This window comes from Anolis sagrei, chromosome 6 (assembly GCF_037176765.1).
Source record: "Anolis sagrei isolate rAnoSag1 chromosome 6, rAnoSag1.mat, whole genome shotgun sequence".
In the NCBI taxonomy this organism is placed as follows: Eukaryota; Metazoa; Chordata; class Lepidosauria; order Squamata; family Dactyloidae; genus Anolis; species Anolis sagrei.
The window spans coordinates 7,502,853-7,530,067 of record NC_090026.1 but is presented as its reverse complement, the minus strand read 5'-3'; the positions used below and the strand labels follow the sequence as shown (position 1 = coordinate 7,530,067).

The window sequence follows — 27,215 nt, the reverse complement described above, 5'->3', positions numbered from 1 at the left end:
GTAATACTCTATAATATTGCTGACTTTTACCAAACTATTTAAAACTTTTTAATATAGTAATAATCTATAAGATTTCTCACTTTTAATTTGAAAAAAAAAAGGAGAGATACCTCTGCTGGGTTAGGACCCATTCTCATGGCACTCTACACATGCCTAAAGGTGCTGGGTTTGCTTTCTAGCTCTGTTTGGTATATAATTGGAAATAAGAGAGAAAGGTAAATAATAATAATAGAATTTGGAAATAAGAGAGAAAGGCAAACTGGGTAGCTTTTCCCTGGTGGAAACTCAGCTTTGGAAATGTAGTTCCTAGCTTATATTAAGAGGAAATAAAAAAATAGATTTTTAAAATATTATTTTTTTTAGAAAAAGTGAGGTTCCACCGAGATTTGAACTCGGATCGCTGGATTCAAAGTCCAGAGTGCTAACCATTACACCATGGAACCGGCCACGTGGGCCGCTCCTCCTCGCTTCCCTTTGTTCTAAAGCAATTGCTGTATACTTATAGCTCTTACCATCAGGAGGTTTAGGCCAAGTTTGAGCAAACTTGGGGGCTCTTTAGATGTTTTGGACTTCAAGTCCCAGCATTCCTAACAGCCTCAGGCCCTTTCCTTTTCCCCCTCAGCCGCTTAAGCGGCTGAGGGGGAAAAGGAAAGGGCCTGAGGCTGTTAGGAATGCTGGGACTTGGAGTCCAAAACATCTAAAGAGACCCCAAGTTTGCCCATACCTAATCTATTATGTTTATTTGAACACACACACCTTCCCATTGACAAACTTATTTTCCCATTGATATATCCGCTCTTGTGTGTTGGGAAAATTCATATTTATTTATTTATTTATTTATTTATTATTTGAACTTATATGCTGCCACTCCCCTGGGGCTCGGAGCGGCTTACAAGAATAGCTAAAATCTAACAAAGTTTAAAAGCAATTTAAAACAATTTAAAAACAACAGTATCAAACATTAAAAGCCTGTCGGAACAGGTATGTCTTACATGCCCTGCGGAAAGCTGGTAAGTCCCGCAAGGCACAGACTTCAGGTGGCAGAGCATTCCAGAGTGATGGCGCCACTGCTGTGAAGGCTCTGCGTCTGGTTGCCGTTAGACGCAAGGTCTTGACACTGGGGACTTCCAACAGATCTTGGTCCTCAGAACGGAGGGATCTCTGGGGTTGGTAGGGGGTGAGACGATCCCTCAGATACATTGGCCCCAGACCATGCAAGGCCTTAAAGGTGAGTACCATCACTTTGCAAGTGATCCGGTGCTCAATTGGTAACCAATGCAGCTGTAGTAAGATTGGGGTTATGTGGCATCTCATTGGAGCTCTTGCAAGAAGCCGAGCACTTGCGTTTTGTACCAACTTGAACTTCCGGATCACCGACAGAGGAAGGCCAATGGAGAGGGTGTTACAGTAGTCCAGTCTTGAGATGACCGTGGCCTGGATCACCGTAGCTAGGTCATCCCTGGACAGGTAGGGGGCCAGCCGTCTGGCCTGCCGCAGGTGAAAGAAGGCGGTTCTGCTCACGGCGGAGACCTGGGCCTCCATTGTCAGCAGACGGTCCAAAGGGACTCCCAGACTCTTTATATTCCATTTGTGAATATGTCAACACTCCAGAATGAATGAAATCAGGGCAGCTGATGCTGCAGGCCAACAAGGACCTGTATCATACGAAAGCTGACTGGCACAGCCTGGGGATCACAACCAGATACAGTGAAGACATCTGCCCTTGCGCTTTGCTACTCTGCTGCTGAGTATGCATGCCCAGTGTGGAGCACATCACACCACACTAAAATAGTGGATGTGGCTCTTAATGAGACATGCCGCATTATCACGGGGTGCCTGCGCCCTACACCACTGGAGAAATTATTTATTTATTTATTTCAAAGTTTTCTATACCGAGCTTCTCACCTCTTAGAGGGACTCAGCCCGGTTTGCAACCATAAAAACATACAATCAGCAAAATATCATAGTTCATAATTACAATAACACATTTAAAATAACAACTATATTTATTTATTATTTATTTATTTACGACATTTATATGCCCTGAAGGGGACTCAGAGCGGCTTACAAGTCATAAGTACATACAACATAGTACATAATACATAACTAGCATAGTACTATTACATCATTCATAACACTAGTACTACATAATATTACATTATTGCTAGGGGAGGGGCGCTGATGTCACAGGGGACAAGATGGCAATGTCCTCCCGGCTCCCCTTCTTTATTCTGGCCCCAGAGTGGCCGTTGGTGCCATATATTTAATACTATATTTAAAATTACACTGTTTAGCCGGTATTGCACCACCTGACATTCACCGGGAAGTAGCAGCTAATAGTGAAAGGACCAAGGCAGTGACATCTCCAGCTCATCCCTTGTTTGGGTATCAGCCAGCACGTCAACGACCTAAATCAAGAAATAGCTTTCTAAGATCTACAGAGACACTCGCTGCAACACCCCAGCAAGCAAGAGTCCAAAAGTGGCAGGCTCAAACCCAGCACCTCAATCTGTGGGTGATACCAGATGAGAGACTCCCTCCTGGGCACACAGAAGACTGGGCGACTTGGAAGGCACTGAACAGACTGCGCTCTGGCACCACGAGATGCAGAGCCAACCTCAAGAAATGGGGCTACAAAGTGGAATCCACGACATGCGAGTGTGGAGAAGAGCAAACCACTGACCACCTGCTGCAATGCAACCTGAGCCCTGCCACATGCACAATGGAGGACCTTCTTGCGGCAACACCAGAAGCACTCCAAGTGGCCAGATACTGGTCAAAGGACATTTAATTAACTACCAAACTCACAAATTTTGTATTTTGTCTGTTTGTTTGCTTTGTTCTGTTAGAAATGTAATATAATTTGACTGGTTATCCTGACACGACAAATAAAAAATCTCTTGTGTTTATTTGAACCCACACTCCTTCCCATTGACAAACTTATTTTCCCATTGATATATCACTCATGTGTGTTGGGAAAATTCCTATTTCATTTGTGAATATGTCAACACTCCAAAATGGGCTGCAGGGCTGCAGGCCAACAAGGCCTTGCTACCACCTACATAAAAGCTGACTTTCCAGTTAATCCGCCTCCCTAAAAAATGAGCACTCGCCCTGAGGAAGAACAAGAACATCTGGAATTGGGGAAATAATTCTGCTAGCATCAGCAGGAACTCTAGTTGGTTTTAACCACCCTTGTTGCGCTAGCTCCACTGGCTGCTAGTTTGCTACCAGGCCCAATTCAAAGTGCTGGCTTTGGCCTATAAAGCCCTAAAGGGTTCTGGCCTAACTTACCTGTCCAAACGTATCTCCCCTTACGAACCACTTAAGACTTAAGATCATCTGGAGAGGCCCTGCTCTCGGTCCCGCCTTTGTCACAAACACATTTGGTGGGGACGAGAGACAGGGCCTTCTCAGTGGTGGCCCCTTGGCTATGGAATGCCTTCCCTTGAGGAAATCAGATCTGCTCCCTCCCTCTTGACATTTTGGAGGCAAGTTAAAACGTGGCTATTCGAGCAAGCGTTTACAAATACAGAGTAGCTAATATAGGAAATTGAATGATTTGGCCACGGTAGTCCACTCTCTAGTTACATCCGTATAGACTACTGCAATGCTCTCTACGTGGGGTTGCCTTTGAAGACGGTCCAGAAGCTTCAACTAGTCCAACAAACGGCAGCCAGGTTGTTATCAACCCTCAGGGAGCATACAACCCTTTTGTTGCGCTAGTTCCACTGGCTGCCAGTTTGCTACCGGGCCCAATTCAAAGTGCTGGCTTTGGCCTATAAAGCCCTAAATGGTTCTGGCCCAACTTACCTGTCCGAACGCATCTCCCCTTATGAACCACTGAGGACTTTAAGATCAATCGGGGAGGCCCTGCTCTCAGTCCCGCCTTCGTCACAAGTACATTTGTGCAGGCGTTCGAATAATTAGTGCAAGACTGGTAATGACATAGGAATGGAACAATGGACAACGAACCTGGATCATGTTTTTAGTGACGAGACGCTAATGAATGGTTTCATAGTAATGGTGTATTAATTGTGTATTAGATTAGGTTATTAACTGTTTATACTGGTGTTTGAATTTTGCTGTGTTCTGTGTTTGTGAACCGCTGTGAGTCGCCTTCGGGCTGAGAACAGCGGTATAGAAGCAAAGTAAATAAATAAATAAATAAATTTGGCGGGGACGAGAGACAGGGCCTTCTCAGTGGTGGCCCCTCGGCTATGGAACGCCTCCCCTTGGGGAAATCAGATCTGCTCCCTCCCTCTTGACATTTCGGAGGCAAGTTAAAACGTGGCTATTCGAGCAAGCGTTTACAAATACAGAGTAGCTAATATAGGAAATTGAATGACCTGACAATGGAATTGGACAATGCTTGAGAATAATGAGAGGCTGATGATGTTGCTTTTATTGCTTTTGACGTCTTATACTGTTTAATGTTTTTATGTATACTGATTTGTTGGAAACCGCCTTGAGTCGCCAATTGGCTGAGAAAGGCGGTATACAAATACAGTAAATAAATAATTAATAAATAAATAAATAAAAAGGAGGTTTCAGCTCAATCAAAGCCAAAGGTGGAAATCATAGGTTTCTCAATGTACTTGGACTGCACATCCCAGCATTCCTCAGTATTTGTTATTCTGGGATTAGCAGTTCAGCCTCACCTTTGACACTGCAGGACAGAACGATCCTAGTTGTATGTTTCTCCCTTGTTCTTTGAATCATGGAGCACATGCAAATCTATATAAATAAAAATGCAATGGTTATTTGTGAGATGAACAGAACTCAAAAACCACTGGACGAATTGACACCAAATTTGGCCGCAAGACACCTACTCACCCAAGGAGTGACCATCACTCAAAATAAATTGATTTTGTCATTTGGGAGTTGTAGTTGCTGGGATTTATAGTTCATCAACAATTAAAGAGCATTCTGAACTCCACCAATGATGGAAATGAACCAAACATAGCACACAGAACTCCCATGAACAACAGAAAACACTAGAAGGGTTTGGTGGGCATTGACCTTGAGTTTGGGAGTTGTAGTTCACCTACATCCAGAGAGCACTGTGGACTCAAACAATGATGGATCTGGACCAAACTTGGCACGAATATTCAATATACCCAAATATGAACACAGATGGAGTTTGGGAGAAATAGACCTTGACATTTGGGAGTTGTAGTCACTGGGATTCACAGTTCACCTACAATCAAAGAGTATTCGGAACCCCACAAATGACAGAATGGGGGCAAACTTCCCACACAGAACCCCCATGACCAACAGAAAATACTTATCCAACTCCCTTCATCAGGGCAACAAAACGTAATCAAAGTCCTCCTGACAAAGAGCCACCCAGCCATAGATATAGATCAGGGGTCCTCACACTTGTTAAACAGAGGGCCAGGTCACAGTCCCTCAAACTGTTGGAGGGCCGGATTATAATTTGAAAAAACAAACAAACATGAATTCCTATGCATACTGCACATATCTTATTTGTAGTGCAAAAAACACTTAAAAACAATATAATAATGAAAATGAAGAACAATTTTAGCAAATATAAACTTATTAGTATTTCAGTGGGAAGTTTGGGCCTGCTTTTGGTTGATGAGATAGGATTGTTGTTGTGTGCTTTCAAGTAGTTTGAGACTTAGCTTGACCCTGAGCAAGGGCTGGGTAAATGACCTTGGAGGGCCATATCTGGCCCCCAGGCCTTAGTTTGAGGACCCCTGATATAGACAGACAGACAGACAGACAGACAGACAGACAGACAGATAGATAGATAGATAGATAGATAGATATGATTCACACACAGAGAGATATAGTATCATTGATTTGAAAAGGATCCTTATAGAAGGACAATGATATTTTGCATGTTCCAGGGTGGGCAAACCAGACACTCTCCATATCAACACTGACAAAGAAACAGCAAGAAATACTGTTTACCCACAAGCAGAAAGACATTACATATATTAGGAAACCAGCACTTTCTCATTACTTTATTTTTCAGATCAACAGACTGGGCCACAGCAACACGTGGCAGGGGACAGCTAGTAAATAATAATAATGAATTTATTACCCCTCTCTACGGCTCATAGTCTTCCCATGAGGGTGTCACGGGGTCTTTTTTATATTTTTAAATAAGTTCCAATTGTTTTATTTTATATAGCTCTAGATTTAATTCTGTTTCAGTATTTACACGCTTTAGGTTTTAATTGTATTGTTGGGTGAGTGGGCTTATTAACAAAAGACCCTCCCCATAAATATATAGCAGAGTAATTTATTAGCAGCTGCGTAACCCAGCACCAGTAGCCAAAAGTTATAAAAACACACAGACCACTGTTACGAGGGTTGAATGAACAGTAATGCCTCCACCTCTGTAACTCAACAGATGGCAGTACTGGTATGCGGCAGGTACTGGCTTGTTCAGTAGACTCTCCTCTACAGTTCCATTTTGGCGGCAAGCCTTAGCATTGAATGGTTGTGTTGTTAAAGTGTGAAGATGGAACCCTGCGCAGACGGTCAGTCAATGCGACTTAAGCAACGTGCAGTCATTGAATTCTTGACAGCAGAAAGTCTCACCCCGAAGGAGATTCATCAGAGAATGCAAGCTGTTTATGGTCATTGTGTTGATGTGAGTACGGTGTGTCATTGGACGAGTAAGTTTAAAGATGTTGAGGTGGGAAATTTGACTTGTGTGACAACCAAAGAGTTGGACGTCCTGTGACAGCAACCACCAAGTTTCACAAGCAAAAGGTTGACAGATTGATTCAAGATGATTGTTGTATCACTCAGAGAGAAATGTCAAGCATAATCGGCATTTCACAAGAATGTGTGGGTCACATTATTGCTATTGGAAGATCTGTGCACAATGGGTACCCAGGATGTGCACAGACTTGAAACTACAGAGACTGGATCTCACCACCGTACGGAATCCTCCATACAGTGCAGATTTAGCCACCGTCTGACTTCCATCTGTTCCCGATAATGAAACAAGATCTGCAGGGACATCATTATGTTTTTGATGAAGACGTTGAGAGAACTGTGAGGCGCTGGTGGCGGAAACAGTGTCGACTTCTTCCATGACAGCTTCAGAAAACTTGTTCATCATTGGCAGAAATGTATCCAATTGTCTGGTGATTGTGTGGGAAAATTAATAGTGGTAGTTAAAGAGCACATACTAAGTGTTATTTCTGTGCTTGATTTATTAAAATATCCCCATCCAAACCCAAGTAACGAAGGTGGAGGCATTACTTTTCATTCAACCCTCGTATCTTTCTTAGGAGGATTTTCTTTGTAGTGAAATAATATGGTTTCACTATTTATAAGAACAAGGTTTCCATAACACAAATAAAGTTCTTCATGCTTCCTTCTTTGCTTCCATGCTGGGCTTCTTTCTCATGCAGATAAACAGCTGCTTTCTTCGCTCTCACAGAGCCTCCTCTCACACTGAACTTATACAAGAGCTTCACAAAGTAGCGTTACATACAAGACCTTCAACCTGGGGCTTCTCTCACTGAAGCTTCTCACACCAGGCCTTCTCATTCTGAGGCCTACGCACTCTGAAGCCTCCTTACACTGAGGCATACCTCACACTGAGGCCTACTACGCTATAGGCATACCTTCTTATATTGAATTGCAGCTTTTGCTGAGTCATTGAACCCATTTAACCCTTTCAATGCTTGACTCACATTTTTGTAATTCAAAATATCTAGTTAATTTTTTAAAATTCAGCTTTAGCGGCTGAGAGGGAAAAGGAAAGGGCCTGAGGCTGTTAGGAATGGTGGGACTTGAAGTCCAAAACTCCTGGAGGGTCCAAGTTTGCCCATGCTTGTTATAAACCAATACAATAATAATAATAATATCATCATCATCATCAACTGTACCAAGGAGCAAAGAATACACAGAGCCATGTCCATTTGTTCATAGAATTTATACTTGAAGAGCTAGGTGTGTATGTCCACACACATTTCGGTACATACAGAATCAGTAGCCGAGTCAGTCTTTTACGTCTATCTGTGGGTGACATTAGTCAAAAAAAATTATATAGGATCTGTTTTATACTATATACTTATTGTATACCACATTCATTCAGTTTTAGCTGCTATTATTTTCATCCTGGGACATAGGAGTTGAGGGAGATTAAGTCCCCTTCTACACTGCCATATAAAATCCAGATCATCTGCTTTGAACTGGATTATATGGTAGTGTAGACTCATAAAATCCAATTCAAAGCAGATAATTTGGATTATCTGCTCTGACAATCTGGATTATATGGCAGTGTAGAAGGGGCCTTAGAATTCTTAGCCAGGGAGCTTTAGTGCTGAAATAGACTACATATCCCAGAATGCCATAGTATGTAGATATGGAAAAATGAAAAACTAGTGCTATAACTGCATGGCATGAAAGGTCCCTTTAGGTAACACAGAAGGAAATACTTCTAGGCTTGGTATATAATCTCCCAGGCCTCATCCCAGTCTCTGATTCTTTTAGGATCTAATGCAGGCATGGGCAAACTTTGGCACTCCAGGTGTTTTGGACTTCAAGTCCCACAATCCCCAATGGCCTACTGGCTGTTAGGGATTGTGGGAGTTGAAATCCAAAACACCTGGAGGGCCAAAGATCTAGCCATTCTTTATGTGCCCCATGGTAGTGCGGTGTGTTAAACCGCTGAGCTGCTGAATTTACTGACTGAAAGGTTGGCGGTTTGGATTTGGGAAGTGGGGTGAGCTCCTGCTGTTAGACCCAGCTTCTGCCAACCTAGCAGTTCGAAAACATGCAAATGTGAGTAAATCAATATGTACCACCTTGGCGGAAAGATCATGGGGCTCCATGTAGTCATGCAGGCCATATGACCTTGGAGGTGTCTATGGACAACGCTGGCTCTTTGACTTAGAATTGGAGATGAGCACCATCACCCAGAGTTGGACATGACTAGACTTAATGTCAGGGGAAACCTTCACCTTTACCTCTACCACCCTTATATACACAGGGCTTTATGTGGATACAGAAAACTGTGGTTATCAGTGGATCCTATTGAACAAATGATTGTTCAAATGCTGCTAATCAGACTAGTACTGCTGGGATTTGAAGTCCACCCACTCCTGGAAGACGTAGAATTCCTATCCCTGTGTGCGATGAAAACTAAACATGAGGACTAGTAACTTGGGCCACCGAACAAAGATAACCTTCTCCCTGGATTCAGCAAGAGCTACTAATCTTGCTCCCTGCACCATATTACATGACACATAACCAAGCAGAGGCCTAAGTATTTAAGGCTTTACAAAATGAAGCAGAAAGCACATGATGCGTGGCAGATTGTTTCCTCACCAGCCCAGAAACATTCAAAGCAACAAACAGAAGCAAATCCCATACATTTCAATGTGGCCTAACATAAGGCTTTGCAGGAGATCGTACCCTTTAAAAGTAAACAACAATCCCACTGCAATGCCAACAGGAAGCTTCCGTTTTCTTCTTCGAACCCCAACACTCAAAAAGTAAAAGCAAACCACAGCAGAGGAAGAAGAAATATGTTGGATTATATAGATTTTCTTGGGTCTGGAGAAGCATTGGATATTGAGTCTATATCCATTTCCTGATCAGGGAAGTCCCCAAGTTCAGTCCCTTTGTGTCTCGAAATTGACAACACAAAACAGAGGAAATAATGTGATTTTTCAAAGGGTCCTTCTCTGCATTGAAAACCACAGTTGGTGAGCTCTCTGCAAAAAGGTGGATGTAAACCAGAAGGGATTTCTAGTGGACGGTTCTCTCCTTCTGCCGCTGGTAATCTAGAAGCAAAAGGAAGGAAAAATGAGAAGGAAAGTCTGTGGCGGAATGAAAATCATGGATAGTTCATACTTTTTACCAGTCCAAAAATTGTCTTGCAAGAGAAAAGATATGCCTAAGCAGATGAACAGTAAAGAACAGAAAGTTTACTCTTTAAAATGCAGAGCAACATATATACAGTCATGAGAACAGGTTTTGTTTTGTTTTTTGGTCGTGTCAGGAGCAACTTGAGAAACTGCAAGTCACTTCTGGTGTGAGAGAATTGGTCGTCTGCAAGGACGTTGCCCAGGGGACGCCTGGATGATTTGATGTTTTTATCATCCTTGTGGGAGGCTTCTCTCGTGTCCCCACATGAGGAGCTGGAGCTGACAGAGGGAGCTCATCCACCTCTCCCTGGATTCGAACCTGTGATCTGTTGGTTTTCAGTCCTGCCGGCTCAGGGGTTTAACCCACTGTGCCACCATTGACTCAAACAATGGTGTCATGAGAACAGGTTTTGTTTTTGTTTTTTGTTTTTTTTTGTCGTGTCAGGAGTGAAAACTTTTCTTTCTGTGAAAGCTCCTGCACAGCCTAAAAATGTAACTGTTGCCAAAATTCCCAGGCTCGGCTAGCCTCCTGGGTGTGACCCAACCAATCAGCTTCATGCCTTACATTTTTCAATTAACACACTCACCAACTGATTTTTTTACATGGCCTAACAAAGTCAACATGTAGATCTTGTTCTGAAACTTGGAACTGGCTGGAATTCCAGCACCAAGACTTTGTTCGATAGCAAAACCTGAGGCCCATCCACCCCAGCTGTAAGGTTAAATATACAGAAGGAAAATGGATGCTGCAGGTGATGTCTAGTAGCAGGAAGGAGCAGTGCTTTAGCCTAATAGATAACTTCATCTCCTTAAGGGAATTGGTAGGAAGAAGCAAGAAATACTGCCCAGACTATTCTTGATTTCCAAAGATGGATTGGGTTACATATTTATGTGCTTCACAACAAACCATTCAGCAATGGTCTGGAATGTATTTTTCTGCCTGCACTATATGGTCTTATTACAAAAGACAGGCATTGCTTTCAGCTTTCTTCTGTTCCAGTACCACAGCAGATAAGACTGGGATACTGTAAATTGTTTCTGTACATGAAGCTTTACCAACTGTGCTGTCTTGCTGCATCCTCATTCATAATTTTGCGGCTCTTAATTAGACATGCTGCATTATTACGGGGTGTCTGCGCCCTACACCACTGGAGAAATTACACTGTTTAGCCGGTATTGCACCACCTGACATCCGCTGGGAAGTAGCAGCCAATAGTAAAGGACCAAGGCAGTGACATCTCCAGCTCATCCCTTGTTTGGGTATCAGCCAGCACGTCAACGACTTAAATCAAGAAATATTTTTCTAAGATTTACAGAGACACTCGCTGGAACACCTCAGTAAGCGAGAGTACAAAAGTGGCAGGCTCAAACCCAGAACCTCAATCAATGGCTGATACCAAATGAGAGACTCCCCCCTGGGCACACAGAAGACTGGGTGACTTGGAAGGCGCTGAACAGGCTGCGCTATGGAACCACAAGATGTAGAGCCAACCTCAAGAAATGGGGCCACAAAGTGGAATCCACGACATGTGAGTGTGGAGAAGAGCAAACTACAGACCACCTGCTGCAATGCAACCTGAGCCCTGCCACATGCACAATGGAGGACCTTCTTGCAGCAACACCAGAGGCACTCCAAGTGGTCAGATACTGGTCAAAGGACATCTAATCAACTACCAAGCTTGCAAACTTTGTGTTTTGTTTTGTTTGTTTAAAAAATGCAATGCAACTGTTTGGTCTGCCTCTGACATGATAAATAAATAATTCATAATTTTATGACAGACATGGACAAAGTGTGGGATGTGGTCCTCCAAGATCTTCTGGGAGGCTTATTTGGCCTCCTCCTAGCCTTCCCCAGTTGCCCACATTCTGTTTTATGGCACGGTCTCTTGAAGGCTGAGTTATCCTTATGTCTAAAAACTATGAATCAAATCAACTGGTACAACTGGCATTTTGGTATGAGAAGAAGGAGAACTGCATTTGGCTTTCAAAAGGAGCACAGTGCAACAGCAACCACTTACTGTATGGGAAGAAACGGACTCTCATAATGATCTCCCGAGCAGTTTTCAAGATCTCCACAGCCTGCAGGGAGCAAGCAACAATCACAAGAGTACATTCAGTAGGGCCCACATTAAGTTCTCAGTTCCTTATCCTATGTTATGTGTTTTTATCCCATAAGACAAGGGTGACAATCATGTAGCCTTCTAGATCTTGCTGTTGGGCAGTGAGTCCCACTTAAACTGAGAGAACATCTCTCTAGGAATCTCTAGGTCCTCCAGCATGACTTTACTATCAAATTCTGGCAGAAGAGCTAGAGAGTATTAGAGAGAACATATTAATCAAATGGGCTAAAGCAGACATGGGCCTCATCCAAGTCTCTGATCCTTTTTGGACCTAGCCTAGGTAGGCATGGGCAAACTTCGGGCCTCCAGGTGTTTTGGGCTTCAACTCCCACCATTCCTAACAGTTGGTAGGTCGTTAGGAATGGTGGGAATTGAAGTCCCAAACTCCTTGAGAGGTGAAGTTTGCCTATGCCTGGGCTAAAGGTAAACCCACCAATATGGAGAGCTGTCTCTATTTCATGAAAGCAGCAAGCATTTTGGACCTCTTGTTATATATCTTCATGTTATTTTCAACTTATCACAACATTAAGGAGACTTTATTACATTTTTTCTCAGAAAGAATTGCTCAAAGGAGATTTGCTATTAATTTTCTCTGACACTGAGAGAGAGTGACTTGCTCAAAGTCACCCAAAAGGTTTCGATGGCTGATTGAGGATCCAAATCCCAGTCTCCAAAGCCCAAAATTTTAACCATGGCCCCACATAGCTCTTTTGGACTACCATGATGGGTTGTGACTTCCAGAATTCCCCAGCCAGCATCTCCAGCCTTGGGCAAGCCAAAGAAGGCAATGGCAAAACTCCTCTACATAAATCCGGGATAAGGTCAAGGCATATCAGTTTGAACATTGGATTACAATTCTGGAGACTGGGGTTCGAATCCTGACTCAGCCATGAAAATGCTCTGGGTGAACATTGGAAAGTCACACTCTCTCAGCCTCAGAGGAAGGCAATCCCTCCTCTGAACAAATCTTGCAAAGAAAATCCCATGATAAGCAGTGTAATGAATATAGGAACATGGAATAACAGATGATGAGATTGGATTCTGATTCTACTGATGAGACGCTAATGATTTGTTATACTGATGCTTAATTGTTTATTATACTACTGTTTTAACTGTCCCTTAATTGTTTTTATGATGTTTAGCATTGGATTTTTGCTGTTGTTAACCGCTTTGAGTCGCCTAAGGGCTGAGAAAGGTGGTATATAAATGCAGTAAATAAATAAATAATGATATGGCATGGAAGGCTGCCATAACTCTGAATTGATCGTAGGCATACAACAACAACAACAACAACAACAACAGTAAAAGATTGTTATAAGTCAGGTTCAACTTGAAGGCATATAAGAACAACAAAGCAAGGAATGGGGAAGGTGCCTCACCTTGCCATGTTCAATATCCTGGAAATCCACATCATTGACTGCTAGAACCTGGTCTCCCTCTTGCAGCCCCGCTCGATGAGCATCTGAGTCTGGGATTACCTAGAAACATCATAATCATAATTAGGAGAAAAAGCTTAAGGAACATAACCATACAGCCCAGAAAACTCACAGCAACCCAATCATCATCATCATCATCATCATCGTTGTTGTTGTTGTTTGCTACCTGCCTCTCCTAGTGCAAGGCGGGGTACAACAGAGTCAAAATATATAAACATGAAATGTGTACAAAAATACAAAGATAAAAAAAACATAACTATAAAAACATACACCAAGCACAGAGTACCCATCAACATTTAGCAAGAACAAAATGTAATTTCAAAACTCATGATTCAGAATTGACTGGGCAGACCTGCTGGAAGAGAGAGTCTTTAATTCTGTTTTAAATACTGACAGTTTAGCTTTAGAAGAGGAAACAATAACAAAAACAAAAAAAATCAGAGTCAACATATAAAAACAACAAGGTAAGGCAACCCTCCTGGATTCAAATGAATGTGATCTCAAAAAACATAACTTGCTTGCCAAAATGAAAGCAATAAAACACAAGTTGGAAGTAAGAGATAACTGTACCTTAGAAATGAAGATTCCCAGCTGGGATGCCTTTCCCCCTCGGATGTTAAATCCCAGCTAGAAAAGAGAAAACATTAATGAGGGGAGGGAAAGAAGTGTGATTATTCAACACAGAATTTGTTATTGAACATAATATTTTCCCTGAAACCTTTTATTCCACTACCGGAAGAGGATAAAAGGACACAAATCTGGCATTAGAAACAGAAATACCCCCAAACCAGTTGCAGAATACTGGATTCTTTGGCAACGAGGTCCATCCAAATAAAATAAAAGATTTCTGACCCTTAAGTAAAAGGCATTCTTGATAAAAAGAGACATCTTCCAGCCACAGAAATTATAAGCTTTCTGTTTTTCTAATAATGGATATGCATACGCCTTCAGTATCTGCTGGGATTTGGTTCCAGGACAGGTGTCGATACCAAAATCTGTGGATACCCAATTCCTGTTCTATACCATGGCTGGGTAAAATGGCTCACCTTATATAAAATGGCAAAATTCAAAATCTCACCTGAGCCCCCGGAGGCTTTTTCAGCACAATCGTCCGAGGCAGGAACTGCGTGAGCTCATTGTTGTAATCAGAATGGTAAATTCTCTAAAATGAAATACACACAGAGAGAAATGACATGGAGTGAATGTCATTATAGGAGATTTTAAACCTTTTCTCAGATTCACTGAACAGTGCCTCCTCTACTTCAACTCCACTAAATGGAGAAAAAGCACAAAAGGAATTGCTGAAATAATGTTTTTATGGATCTAATCTGAATGATTTTTTAAAATATTGATGATATTTAATACTATTTTAATATTTGTATCTTTGAAATTGTATTGGAATGCTTTTGGTGTTAGCGTGGTTCTCAACCTCTGGGTCCCCAGATGTTTTTGGTCTACAACTCCCAGAAATCCCAGCCAGTTTACCAGCTGTCAGGATTTCTGGGAGTTGTAGGCCAAAAACATCTGGGGACCCAAAGTTGAGAACCACTGTGTTAGCCACTTTGAATCTCCTTATAGAGAGAAAAAGCAGGATATAAATAAACATAAACATAAACAATAATAATAATAATAATAAATGTATTCAAGACACAATGGCAGACCTACCCAGTCAATTTTAAATTCTGAAATTTGAATTTACATTTTATGAGTGTCCTGTCTGAATCTTTGTACTATGCATGTTCATATATATATTGTAATGACATTTGTGTTTTATCTGGGTGTTTTATATGTGTTGTGCTCCACCTCTAGACACGAGGTGAATCGGACAACAAAATATTACTACTACTACTAATAATAATAAATAGGATGTAGGGTCACTTTCCCCCAAACTTTATGACCTGGGGAGCATCTACACTGTAGAATTAATGCAGTTTGACATCACATTAAGTGTCATGGCTCATGGATAATGTAGTTTTATAAGGTCTTTAGCCTTCTCTGCCATATAGTGCCAGTGCCCAACCAAACTGCACCTCCCGGGATTCCATAGCATTGAGCCATGGCAGTTAAAGAAGTGTTAAACTGCATTAATTCAACAGTGTGGATGCACCCCAAGTGTCTGTTCTGTTCTGAACCAAAAATGCCAATCCTAAAATACTTAAGCCATCAGGTTGTCTCCATGACCAGAGGAGGATTTGTGGTTACTTGCCTCATGGGGAGGGATCCAGGCAGGAGGACTCTCATAGGGAGGCAAGAACACAACGGGATAGTCATCATACGGGATGCGGCCTCCACCGCCCATGTCCATTTTGGAGGCAGTGGAAGAGAAATCTGGAGAAATAAAACAGGTGATATATGATTCACACAGAGAGATATAGTATCCTAGATTTGAAAGGGACCCATAAAAAGGGACAATTATATGTTCCATGTTCCAGAGTAGGCAAACCAAAACAATCTCCACATCAACACTGACAAAGAAACAACAACAAATACTGTTTACCCACAAGCATAAAGAAATACATATATTAGAAACCAACACTTTCATATTACTTTTCCAGATCACCAGACTGGGCCACAGCAATGCGTGGCAGGGGACGGCTAGTATATTATATATCATTAAGGTAAAGGTAGTCCCCTGACATTAAGTCCAGTCATGTCTGACTCTGGGGTGTGGTGCTCATCTCCATTTCTAAGCCGAAGAGCCAGCATTGTCCGTAGACACCTCCAAGGTCATGTGGCCGGCATGACTGCATGGAGCGCCGTTACCTTCCCGCCGGAGCGGTACCTATTGATCTACTCACATTTGCATGTTTTCGAACTGCTAGGTTGGCAGAAGCTAGGGCTGACAGCGGAAGCTCACGCCGCTCCCCGGAATCGAACCTGCGACCTTTCGACCAACAAGCTCAGCAGCTCAGTGCTTTAACCCACTGCGCCACCGGGGGCTCTTATATATCATTGCATATTGTTAAATATATATATTTAACATATTAGCATTATTATATTAGAATATTGTAATTATATATTATTATATGGTATTTTATGAGCATTATATTGTATTACATTATATTATTAATAATATTATATGCATATCTGATAAATTATATTATTATATGCATATATTATATATTATATTAGCATTATATATTATGATATTGTACTATACCACTATACTGCAATATTATTATTATTATTAGTAGCAGTAGTAATTGCCAACTGGAAAATAGAGGGAGAAAATGTGGAGGCCATGACAGACTTTGTATTTCTAGGTGCATAGATGACTGCGGATGCAGACTGTGGCCAGGAAATCAGAAGACGCTTCCTTCTTGGAAGGAGAGCAATGTCCAGTCTCGATAAAATAGTCAAGAGTAGAGACATCAGACTGGCAACAAAGATCCATTGCCTAGTCAAAGCCATGGTATTCCCTGTAGTCACCTACGGATGTGAGAGCTGGATCTTAGGGAAGGCTGAGCGAAGGAAGATCGATGCTTTTGAGCTGTGGTGTTGGAGGAAAGTGCTGCGAGTGCCTTGGACTGCGAGAAGATCCAACCAGTCCATACTTCTGGAATTAAAGCCCAACTGCTCATTGGAGGGAAGGATACTAGAGACAAAGTTGAAGTCCTTTGGCCACATCATGAGGAGACAGCAAAGCCTAGAGAAGACAATGATGCTGGGGAAAGTGGAAGGCAAAAGGAAGAGGGGCCGACCAAGGGCAAGATGGGTGGATGGCATCCTTGAAGTGACTGGACTGACCTTGAAGGAGCTGGGGGTGGTGACGGCCGACAGGGAGCTCTGGTGTGGGCTGGTCCATGAGGTCACGAAGAGTCGGAGACGACTGCACGAATGAACAACAACAGCAGTAATAATATTACATTTAATATATTTAATATAATATATTTATTATTAGTAATATTACATTTAATATATGCTGTATAATTTAGCATCTACACGGTAGCGTAAATGCAGTTTGATGTCACTTTGATGGGATCCTGGAAGCTGTAGTTCTGCAAGATCTATAGCAGTGGTTCTCAACCTGGGGTCCCCAGATTTTTTGGCCTACAACTTCCAGAAATCCCAGCCAGTTTACGAGCTATTAGGATTTCTGGGAAGGCCAAAACATCTGGGGACCCACAGGTTGAGAACCATTGATCTATAGACTTCCCTGCCAGAGTGTGTTGGGGCCTCACCAAAACTACAACTCCCAGGATTCCTTAGCAAAGAGCCATGTCGATTAAAGTGTCATCAAACCACATTTGAAAACGCCCTGGATCTCCCGGATCTAACCATTGGAACTCTTTTACTTACATGGCCAGAAAACCGACCTTTCGCCTTCGACCGAACAGCTGGGATGGGCGCTGAGGCTCAGCTGGACCAAGCCCCGCCCACTTTCGATGCTCCAACCAATCCGGAAAGGCGCTTCCCCAGAGAGATGCCCAATCGAAAGCGAGAACATCGACTTCTCCTTCTATTGGTCTAACGTTGCGTCAGTTAGATACAGAAAGCGTCTCGATTGGTTGGTAAGAGGGGAAGAAGGCGGGGAATAGGAGAAGGAAATGCTGTCCTTACTGGGTGGGGCACAGTAAAGGGCTGGAGACGCGCTTCCCTGTCTCCCGTCGGCGTGCCTCCATGGCGACGGAGAGCGTCGTGACGTCACGCGGCCCATCCACTTTTCCCCTTCTCTCCGTCTTGCGTCACTCTCCCTCTTGGCTCCTCCCACTCTGTTCCGCAAATGCCCGGATGGGCGCGTTGCATTTGAATGTTGGGAGTTGACACAGCGCGAGGTGCCTGGAGGAGGAGGAAGAGAGGAGAAGGCCGCGCGCCATTGATGGGCGAATAACGTTTGTAGGCCCTTCCTTCCCCATCCTGCCATTGTGAATTGTATTGCTCACTCTTCTGGGAGGTGAGGCCTCAACATTTAATTCTAAATAAAGGCTGTTTTTCTTTGGTGGAAGGGATAGGTGCCCACAAAGGCAATGGTAGACATAGTCATTGATACATGGGACAAAGGTAATATTAGTAATAAGTAGCAGTAGTTGAAGTATTCATTATTCTGTCCTGTGTTGTCTTTTTTTCTCAATGGGACAGGTAATAATAATAATAATATATTATTATTATTATTATTAAGCCATTGATACATGGGACAAAGTTAATATTAGTAATAAGTAGCAGTAGTTGAAGTATTCATTATTCTGTGCTGTGTTGTCTTTTTTTCTCAATGAGACAGGTAATAATAATAATAATATATTATTATTATTATTAAGCTATTGATACATGGGACAAAGTTAATATTAGTAATAAGTAGCAGTAGTTGAAGTATTCATTATTCTGTGCTGTATTGTCTTTTTTTCTCAATGAGACAGGTAATAATAATAATATATTATTATTATTATTAAGCTATTGATACATGGGACAAAGTTAATATTAGTAATAAGTAGCAGTAGTTGAAGTATTCATTATTCTGTCCTGTGTTGTCTTTTTTTCTCAATGGGACAGGTAATAATAATAATAATAATATATTATTATTATTATTAAGCCATTGATACATGGGACAAAGTTAATATTAGTAATAAGTAGCAGTAGTTGAAGTATTCATTATTCTGTCCTGTGTTGTCTTTTTTTCTCAATGGGACAGGTAATAATAATAATAATAATAATATATTATTATTATTATTAAGCCATTGATACATGGGACAAAGTTAATATTAGTAATAAGTAGCAGTAGTTGAAGTATTCATTATTCTGTCCTGTGTTGTCTTTTTTTCTCAATGGGACAGGTAATAATAATAATAATATATTATTATTATTATTATTAAGCCATTGATACATGGGACAAAGTTAATATTAGTAATAAGTAGCAGTAGTTGAAGTATTCATTATTCTGTCCTGTGTTGTCTTTTTTTCTCAATGGGACAGGTAATAATAATAATAATAATATATTATTATTATTATTATTAAGCCATTGATACATGGGACAAAGTTAATATTAGTAATAAGTAGCAGTAGTTGAAGTATTCATTATTCTGTCCTGTGTTGTCTTTTTTTCTCAATGGGACAGGTAATAATAATAATAATAATATATTATTATTATTATTAAGCCATTGATACATGGGACAAAGTTAATATTAGTAATAAGTAGCAGTAGTTGAAGTATTCATTATTCTGTCCTGTGTTGTCTTTTTTTCTCAATGGGACAGGTAATAATAATAATAATAATATATTATTATTATTATTAAGCCATTGATACATGGGACAAAGTTAATATTAGTAATAAGTAGCAGTAGTTGAAGTATTCATTATTCTGTGCTGTGTTGTCTTTTTTTCTCAATGGGACAGGTAATAATAATAATAATAATATATTATTATTATTATTATTAAGCCATTGATACATGGGACAAAGTTAATATTAGTAATAAGTAGCAGTAGTTGAAGTATTCATTATTCTGTGCTGTGTTGTCTTTTTTTCTCAATGAGACAGGTAATAATAATAATAATATATTATTATTATTATTAAGCTATTGATACATGGGACAAAGTTAATATTAGTAATAAGTAGCAGTAGTTGAAGTATTCATTATTCTGTGCTGTATTGTCTTTTTTTCTCAATGAGACAGGTAATAATAATAATAATATATTATTATTATTAAGCTATTGATACATGGGACAAAGTTAATATTAGTAATAAGTAGCAGTAGTTGAAGTATTCATTATTCTGTGCTGTGTTGTCTTTTTTTCTCAATGAGACAGGTAATAATAATAATAATATATTATTATTAAGCTATTGATACATGGGACAAAGTTAATATTAGTAATAAGTAGCAGTAGTTGAAGTATTCATTATCCTGTGCTGTATTGTCTTTTTTTCTCAATGAGACAGGTAATAATAATAATAATATATTATTATTAAGCTATTGATACATGGGACAAAGTTAATATTAGTAATAAGTAGCAGTAGTTGAAGTATTCATTATTCTGTGCTGTGTTGTCTTTTTTCTCAATGAGACAGGTAATAATAATAATAATATATTATTATTATTAAGCTATTGATACATGGGACAAAGTTAATATTAGTAATAAGTAGCAGTAGTTGAAGTATTCATTATTCTGTGCTGTGTTGTCTTTTTTTCTCAATGAGACAGGTAATAATAATAATAATATATTATTATTATTAAGCTATTGATACATGGGACAAAGTTAATATTAGTAATAAGTAGCAGTAGTTGAAGTATTCATTATTCTGTGCTGTATTGTCTTTTTTTCTCAATGGGACAGGTGATAATAATCATAATATATTATTATTATTAGTATTGTTATTATTATTATTAAGCCATTGATACATGGGACAAAGTTAATATTAGAAATAAGTAGCAGTAGTTGAAGTATTCATTATTCTGTGCTGTGTTGTCTTTTTTCTCAATGAGACAGGTAATAATAATAATAATAACGTTTCTTAATATACTCCTGCCTTTGTTCTGTGTGTTTTAATATATTCATTTTAATATTGTATTTTAATTTTAACCAAGTTCTATCAAGCCTTGAGCAAATTACTATTATTATTATTATTAACTTTATTTATACCCCACCACCCAATGGGGACTCGAGGCAGCTAACATGAGGCCAAGCCCTAAAATACAATACAACACAATAAAGTACAGAATACAGAAAAAACAAAAGTTACATCAGAAAATAATCACAATGGCAAAATAAAATAATAAAGCAAATTCACACAAAATAAAATCAAACAGGATGGGCAGGCCAAATGGACAAGATAATTTTTTTTGTCGTGTCAGAAACTGCAAGTCGCTTCTGGTGTGAGAGAATTGGCCATCTGCAAGGACGTTGCCCAGGGGACGCCCAGATGTTTTGATGTTTTACCATCCTTGTGGGAGGCTTCACTCATGTCCCCGCATGAGGAGCTGAATCTGATAGAGGGAGCTCATCCGCACTTTCCCCTGATTCGAACCTGCGACCTGTCGGTCTTCAGTCCTGCCGGCACAGGGGTTTAACCCACTGGGGGCAGATAAAATGATAAAATAATGGGTGAGGTAGGAATAAAAATATTCCTACCTAGGTGAGGGGAGCCCAAGAATGATAAAAACTGGGACAAGGCTTTCAATTTAGGACCGGGGGGGGGGGGGGGGGGAGTGCATCTTAAAGACGACACTAAAGGTGGAGCAAACAGGAATGGGATAAATGGTCACTCTCCAAAGGCACATCAAAAAAGCCAGGTATATTTTTTATTATTATTATTACTATCCGCCCCCTTCCACATGTTGCTGTGGCGCAGTCTGTGTATATGTGTGTTTTGTGTGTATATATTTGTGTATAAATTTGTGTATATGTGTGTTTGCATATGTGGTTTTGCGCATGCGTTGCAATGTAATTTTGTGTTTGTGTATATATGGGGTTTTGTGCATGCATTGTAATGTGTTTTTTGGCTTTTTAAGTCCCTTCCGCTGTGTTTTTTAGTGTTTCAATGAGTGATGGTCACTCGTTGGCCTGATACTTGTATTGTGTCCAAATTTGGTGTCAATTTGCCCAGTGGTTTTTGAGTTATGATAATTCAACAAACATTACATTTTTATTTATATAGACTAGCCGTCCCCTGCCACGCTTTGCTGTGGCCCAGTTTGTGTGTATGTGTTTTGTGTGTATATATGTGTGTATATATTCGTATATATACGTGTGTTTGCGTATATATATATGTGGTTTTGTGCATGCGTTGTAATGTATTTGTTTTATTTTTTTGCTTTTTAAGTCCCTTCCGCTCTGTTTTTCAGTGTTTTTATGAGTGGTGGTCACTCGTTGGCCTGATAGGTGTATTGCGTCCAAATTTTGTGTCAATTCGCCCAGTGGTTTTTGAGTTATGTTAATTCCACAAACAAACAAACATTACATTTTTATTTATAGACTAGCCATCCCCTGCCACACGTTGCTGTGACCCAGTCTGTGTATATGTCTTTTGCGTGTGTATATATTTCTGGATATGTGTGCTTGCATATATATGTGTGGTTTTGTACATGCGTTGTAATGTAATTTTTGGGGTTTTTTTGGCTATTTACGTTTTTTCTGCTTCCCCCCCCCCTCCCCCAGTGTTTTTATGAGTGATGGTCACTCGTTGGCCTGATAGGTGTTATTGTGTCCAAATTTGGGTCAATTCGTCCTGTGGTTTTTGACTTGTGTTAATCCCACAAATGGACATTACATTTTTATTTATATAGATTAATAATTAATGGACTTTACTTTCATAAAATCGCAATTGAAATTGAATCCAGACAAGGCAGAGGTACTCCTGGTCAGCCAGAAGGCCGAAAAGGGTAAAAGGTTACAGCCTGTGCTGGATGGGGTTACATTCCTCTAAAGGTGCATGTTTGCAGTTTGGGAGTTCTCCTCGACTCATCGCTGAGCCTAGAACCCCAGGTTTCGGCGTTGCCCGGGGCAGCATTTGCACAATTAAAGCTTGTGTGCCTGTTGCGCCCATACCTTGAAAAGCCAGACATTGCCATGGTCGTCCATGCTCTTGTTACATTGAGAATAGATTACTGCAACATGCTCTATGTGGGTTTTCTCTTGAAGACTGTTCAGAAGCTTCAAATAGTCCAGTGGATGGGAGCCAGATTTCTCACCGGAGCAGGATACAGGGAGCACACAAGCCCCCTGTTCCATCAGCTCCACTGGCTGCCAGTCTGCTTCCAAGCAGCCCAGTGGTTCTTAAACTGTGGTCCACGGGGACGAAAATCTGGTCCATGAGCCTCCTTTCTCTTTATTTTATTTCTGCTCCTTTCATGCTACCTGCCACTCCTTTCCTGTCACTGACCATGACATAGGTTCTGTATCGGAAACTAGAGCTAATATGGTCTATCCAATGCAATAAGCACCCCAAACTGAATCTAAAGTTGATCAAAAACTGATTCGTAACCCTTTTGGTACTAATGTTGGAGAATGATCCCTTGTCAGATTGGTCCCTGTCCAAAAAAAGGTTGGAAACCACTACTTTAGCCTATAAAGCCCTAAATGGTTCCGGCCCAGCTTACCTGTCCGAACGTATCTCCCTCTATGAACTATCACTGAGGTTAAGATCTTCTGGGAGGGCCCTGCTCTTGGTCCCACCTCCCTCGCAAGTGCGATTAGTGAGGATGAGAGACAGGGCCTTCTCAGTGGTGGCTCCTCGGCTGTGGAACTCTCTCCCAAGTGAGATTAGATCAGCGCCCTCCCTCCTGGCCTTCAGAAAGAAGATAAAGACATGGTTAGGGAACTAAGTTTTTGGCTAGTAAAGTAATGTAATACAATAAATATATATGGAGTATGTGCAGTCGACAGTTGGAATGGCCTCGATATACGAGTTTGGATCGTGTGATTTTAATGTTTTATTAGGTGGTTTTAATTTTTATGTCTATGTCTAATTGTTGTTTTATATTTATCTTATTGATTTTAATGCTTAGTTATATGCGTTTTCTAGATTTATGATTTAGTTTGTGTGTATGTGAAGCATTTAATTTTATAATTATTTGTTGTAACTGCTTTGTGTTCCACCTGGGTTGAAAAAAGCGGTATATAAATACGGTAGATAAATAACTAAACATTATAATAACAACGATATTATTGTTAATAATGTAGGAGATGTGGTTTTGCAGTGGGTTAAACCCATGTGCTGGCTGGACTGCTAACCTGAAGGTTGGGTTGCTGACCTGAAGGTTGCTGGTTCAAATCCACTGGACAGGGTGAGCTCTGTCAGCTCTAGCTTGCAGGGACATGACAGCCAGTTCTCTCACACCAGAAGCAACTTGCGATTTGTACTCAAGTCTCTTCTGACATGATAAATTTTTTAAAAGATAATAATAATAATAATAATAATAATAATAATAATAATAATAATGTTGTTTTTATATTGCAATTTTATGAAGGTGAAGTTCATTTCCCCACTAGATCTTTTAATCCCTTCAGGTAGGCTTGGGCTGGAGATTGTTGTCATGATGCTAGTATACTTTGGGCTAAGGAAGTTCTCTTGGTTGTATCAATTACTAAAATCTGCCTGTATTGTACTTGGCATCCACAAAACACAGCTGGTCTTATTTTTCTAGGGGACTAATATTCTGCCACTTTCAGATCTCTTGCTTAGGAAGCTATCCAGATAAAATGTCTAAGGACGAGGACAAAGGGATCCCCGTGAAGGTGGCCCTGAGGTGCCGCCCACTTGTTCCTAAAGAGATCTCAGAGGGGTGCCACGTTTGCTTATCTTTTGTCCCTGGAGAACAGCAGGTGAGGAGAGTTTCTATCTGGGTTGCTCTGTGTGCTTTAATGTGGGGTTGTTCAACTGCATTTCTCATCATCACGGTCCAGCATACCCACTGAAAAAGAAATGAGGTGGAAAGTTTCCAGTGCTGCAGTATATTCTTCAACGGAAATTTGTTCTCATCATATATATGTGTACTATGAACCATTCTGGGGGGAGGTACTCTCAATATCACCTTCTTCACAGGTGTGGCTAAGGAGAGCGAGGGACAGGGCCTTTTCAGTGGTGGCCCCTCAGCTGTGGAACTTCTTTCCCAGTGAAATTAGATCAGCCCCCTCCTATCCTTTAGAAAACAAATTAAAACCTGGCTATGGAAATAAGCATTTGGAGAGTAGCGCAGGATTATATACAACTACAAAGTAAATGACAATATGATTGGAACAGCTTCTGGATTATACTTAATGTCAGGGGAAACTTTTACCTTTCTGTTTGTGATTATCCATTGTTATCTGGACTGGTGTATAGCAAGTCATATTCGAAGCAATAAATATATAATTTATTGCATTGACAACACTAGTGCTCAAAGCAAAAGAATGCACTGCTAAATTTGTTTCTCTTTCACAACACCTCTTCCTTCTAAATCAGTGACAAGTTAAATTGTCAAAATGAAATATAATAATTTGCTATGATCACTGATTCACATCCATACTTTGGTTAATCAGAATATTTGATTCATTACCCTGAAACAGATGTTTCACAACTGGAAATGGAATTGATAAGTAGTGCAGAAAATGAATGAAACTGAAGGTATTACAGGTATACCTCAGCAAAATAAAAATACGTCAGGTACAATCTTAAAAGGTTAGCATTACTATGAGTTGAGTTAGGGATTTTTTGGGTAAATATAATCTCACTTTTTGCTTCCTCACAGGTAATCCTAGGGAAGGACAAACCTTTCACATATGATTATGTTTTTGACCCTTCTACTGAGCAAGAGGAGGTCTTTAACACTTGCATCGTTCCCCTCATAAAGGGAATTTTTAAAGGTGAGAACAACAGAGACAAAATTATGATGTGCATCTTCATGAAGAGGATTGTGTCCTGAAAGCAAAGTAATCGCCATAGCTTAACATCTTAGATTATTTAGATACCTGAACATTTGAATTTCTTTAAAAGAGTTTCTTACTTTTGATCACTGACTGAAGATAAGAGCAAAAGAAGCATTCTGTTCAAATAGAGAAGCTGGTTTCTTTCCTACAAGGTGTAGCCTCTGATTATAAAATCCTAAATAACCTTAGCAGTACGAAGTTATGACGCTTGAGCAACATGTAGGTTGCCCAACTGAAAATATGTGGATCTGGGGAAAGAGCAGGTATTCCCAGTGTGCTTCTCTTTTATCATTTAGACCAGAGAACCTCAAACTTTTTAAACAGAGGGCCAGGTCACAGTCCCTCAAACTGTTGGAGGACCAGATTATAATTTGAAAAACGTGAATGAATTCCTTTGCACACTGCACATATTGTATTTGTAATGCAAAAACACTTAAAAACAATACAATAATTAAAATGAAGAACAATTTTAACAAATATAAACTTATTAGTATTTCAATGGGAAGTGGGGGCCTGCTTTTGGCTGATGAGATAGGATTGTTGTTGTGTGCTTTCCATTCGTTTCAGACTTAGGTTGACCCTGAGTAAGGGTTGGGTAAATGACCTTGGAGGACTGTATCCGGCCCCCGGTCTATAGTTTGAGGACCCCTGATGTAGACAGTAAAAAAGGAGGTGGCCATCTTCATATATAATGATTAACTTTCTTTTCTGGTCTCAATTATCAAGGATACAATGCCACTGTTTTGGCCTACGGACAGACGGGGTCTGGGAAAACATATTCCATGGGAGGAGCCTATATAGCCAGCCAAGAGAACGATCCCATCGTCGGAGTCATACCCCGAGTGATAAAACTTCTATTCCAAGAAATACAAGCGAAAACGGACTGGGATTTTTCCTTGAAAGTCTCTTATTTAGAGGTAGAAGCCATTTATACTTTCCCTAAACTAATAGCTTAAGACAGAGGCTGGATGGGCATCTGTCAGGGTGCTTTGATTGTGCTTTTCATGCATGGCTGGGGTTTGGACTGAATGGCCTATGGGGTCTCTTCCAACTCTGTGATTCTGTAATGAATTAGTGAGTTTGTTTTGAAATCCTTGGGGAGATCATTATTGGCTGAGTTAAGATGCCTCACGATAAGAAAACCTGGCAAATTGGCTCATCAGGCATATTTGAACTTGTAATGTTTTGTCTTTAAGGTACTTTTTAAAGGATTCACAGGTCTGATGCTTATTCTTAGAGCAAGTGATTTCCATTATTTTTGGATTGTGTGATTTTAACGTTTATATTAATATGTTTTTAGCTGCATGTTTTAATGTTAGGTTTAATATGTATGAAAGGCATTAAATTTTGCTATAAATATGTTAGAAACCACTTTGAGTCTCTCCTGGGGTGAGAAAAGCAGTGTACAGGTGAAATAAATAAGTGCTATTCTGAAATCATTAAATGTGAAAAATTAGTAT

The 27,215-nt window shown here is 40.3% G+C and overlaps 2 protein-coding genes and 1 non-coding gene across 7 annotated transcripts in view; 1 reads left to right on the top strand and 2 right to left on the bottom strand.

Annotated features, from left to right (window-relative positions):
• Window positions 1-371: 371 nt before the first annotated feature.
• Window positions 372-443, bottom strand: TRNAQ-UUG (transfer RNA glutamine (anticodon UUG)). The gene has a single exon. It is a non-coding gene; the product is annotated as a tRNA-Gln (tRNA).
• A 7,469-nt stretch (window positions 444-7,912) lies between these two features.
• Window positions 7,913-17,806, bottom strand: PDZD11 (PDZ domain containing 11). 2 transcript variants are annotated; one of them, XM_067469734.1, is made up of 7 exons: window positions 17,722-17,806; window positions 15,629-15,750; window positions 14,501-14,584; window positions 13,993-14,049; window positions 13,366-13,464; window positions 11,885-11,945; window positions 7,913-9,782 (listed from the first exon to the last, which is right to left on the bottom strand). In XM_067469734.1, the coding sequence occupies exons 2-7, from the start codon at window positions 15,725-15,727 to the stop codon at window positions 9,748-9,750; spliced, it is 435 nt and encodes a 144-aa protein (XP_067325835.1). In that variant the 5' UTR covers window positions 15,728-15,750; window positions 17,722-17,806; the 3' UTR covers window positions 7,913-9,747. The 2 variants fall into 2 exon arrangements, with proteins under 2 accessions (XP_067325835.1, XP_067325834.1); XM_067469733.1 differs by having other exon boundaries at window positions 17,739-17,785.
• A 326-nt stretch (window positions 17,807-18,132) lies between these two features.
• Window positions 18,133-27,215, top strand: part of LOC132777589 (chromosome-associated kinesin KIF4-like) — a 51,835-nt gene continuing 42,752 nt past the window's right edge. For 2 of the 4 annotated variants that reach the window (XM_067469731.1, XM_067469729.1), the window contains exons 1-4: window positions 18,135-18,316; window positions 24,520-24,672; window positions 25,578-25,692; window positions 26,482-26,672. In XM_067469731.1, coding sequence (XP_067325832.1) covers window positions 24,550-24,672; window positions 25,578-25,692; window positions 26,482-26,672 — 429 coding nt within the window. In that variant the 5' untranslated portion in view covers window positions 18,135-18,316; window positions 24,520-24,549. Of the gene's footprint in view, window positions 18,317-24,519; window positions 24,673-25,577; window positions 25,693-26,481; window positions 26,673-27,215 lie in introns of all 4 variants that reach the window. The other 2 variants (XM_067469732.1, XM_067469730.1) reach the window with 2 other exon arrangements.

Coding starts and splice junctions, on each gene's coding strand:
- PDZD11 (XM_067469734.1), bottom strand. CDS start 15,727: ATGGACATGGGCGGTGGAGGCCGCATCCCGTATGATGACTATCCCGTT. Junction 14,585..15,628: donor CCTGGATCCCTCCCCATGAG/GCAAGTAACCAC, acceptor ATTTCATTTTAG/AGAATTTACCATTCTGATTA. Junction 11,946..13,365: donor AGGATATTGAACATGGCAAG/GTGAGGCACCTT, acceptor TGCTCCCTGCAG/GCTGTGGAGATCTTGAAAAC.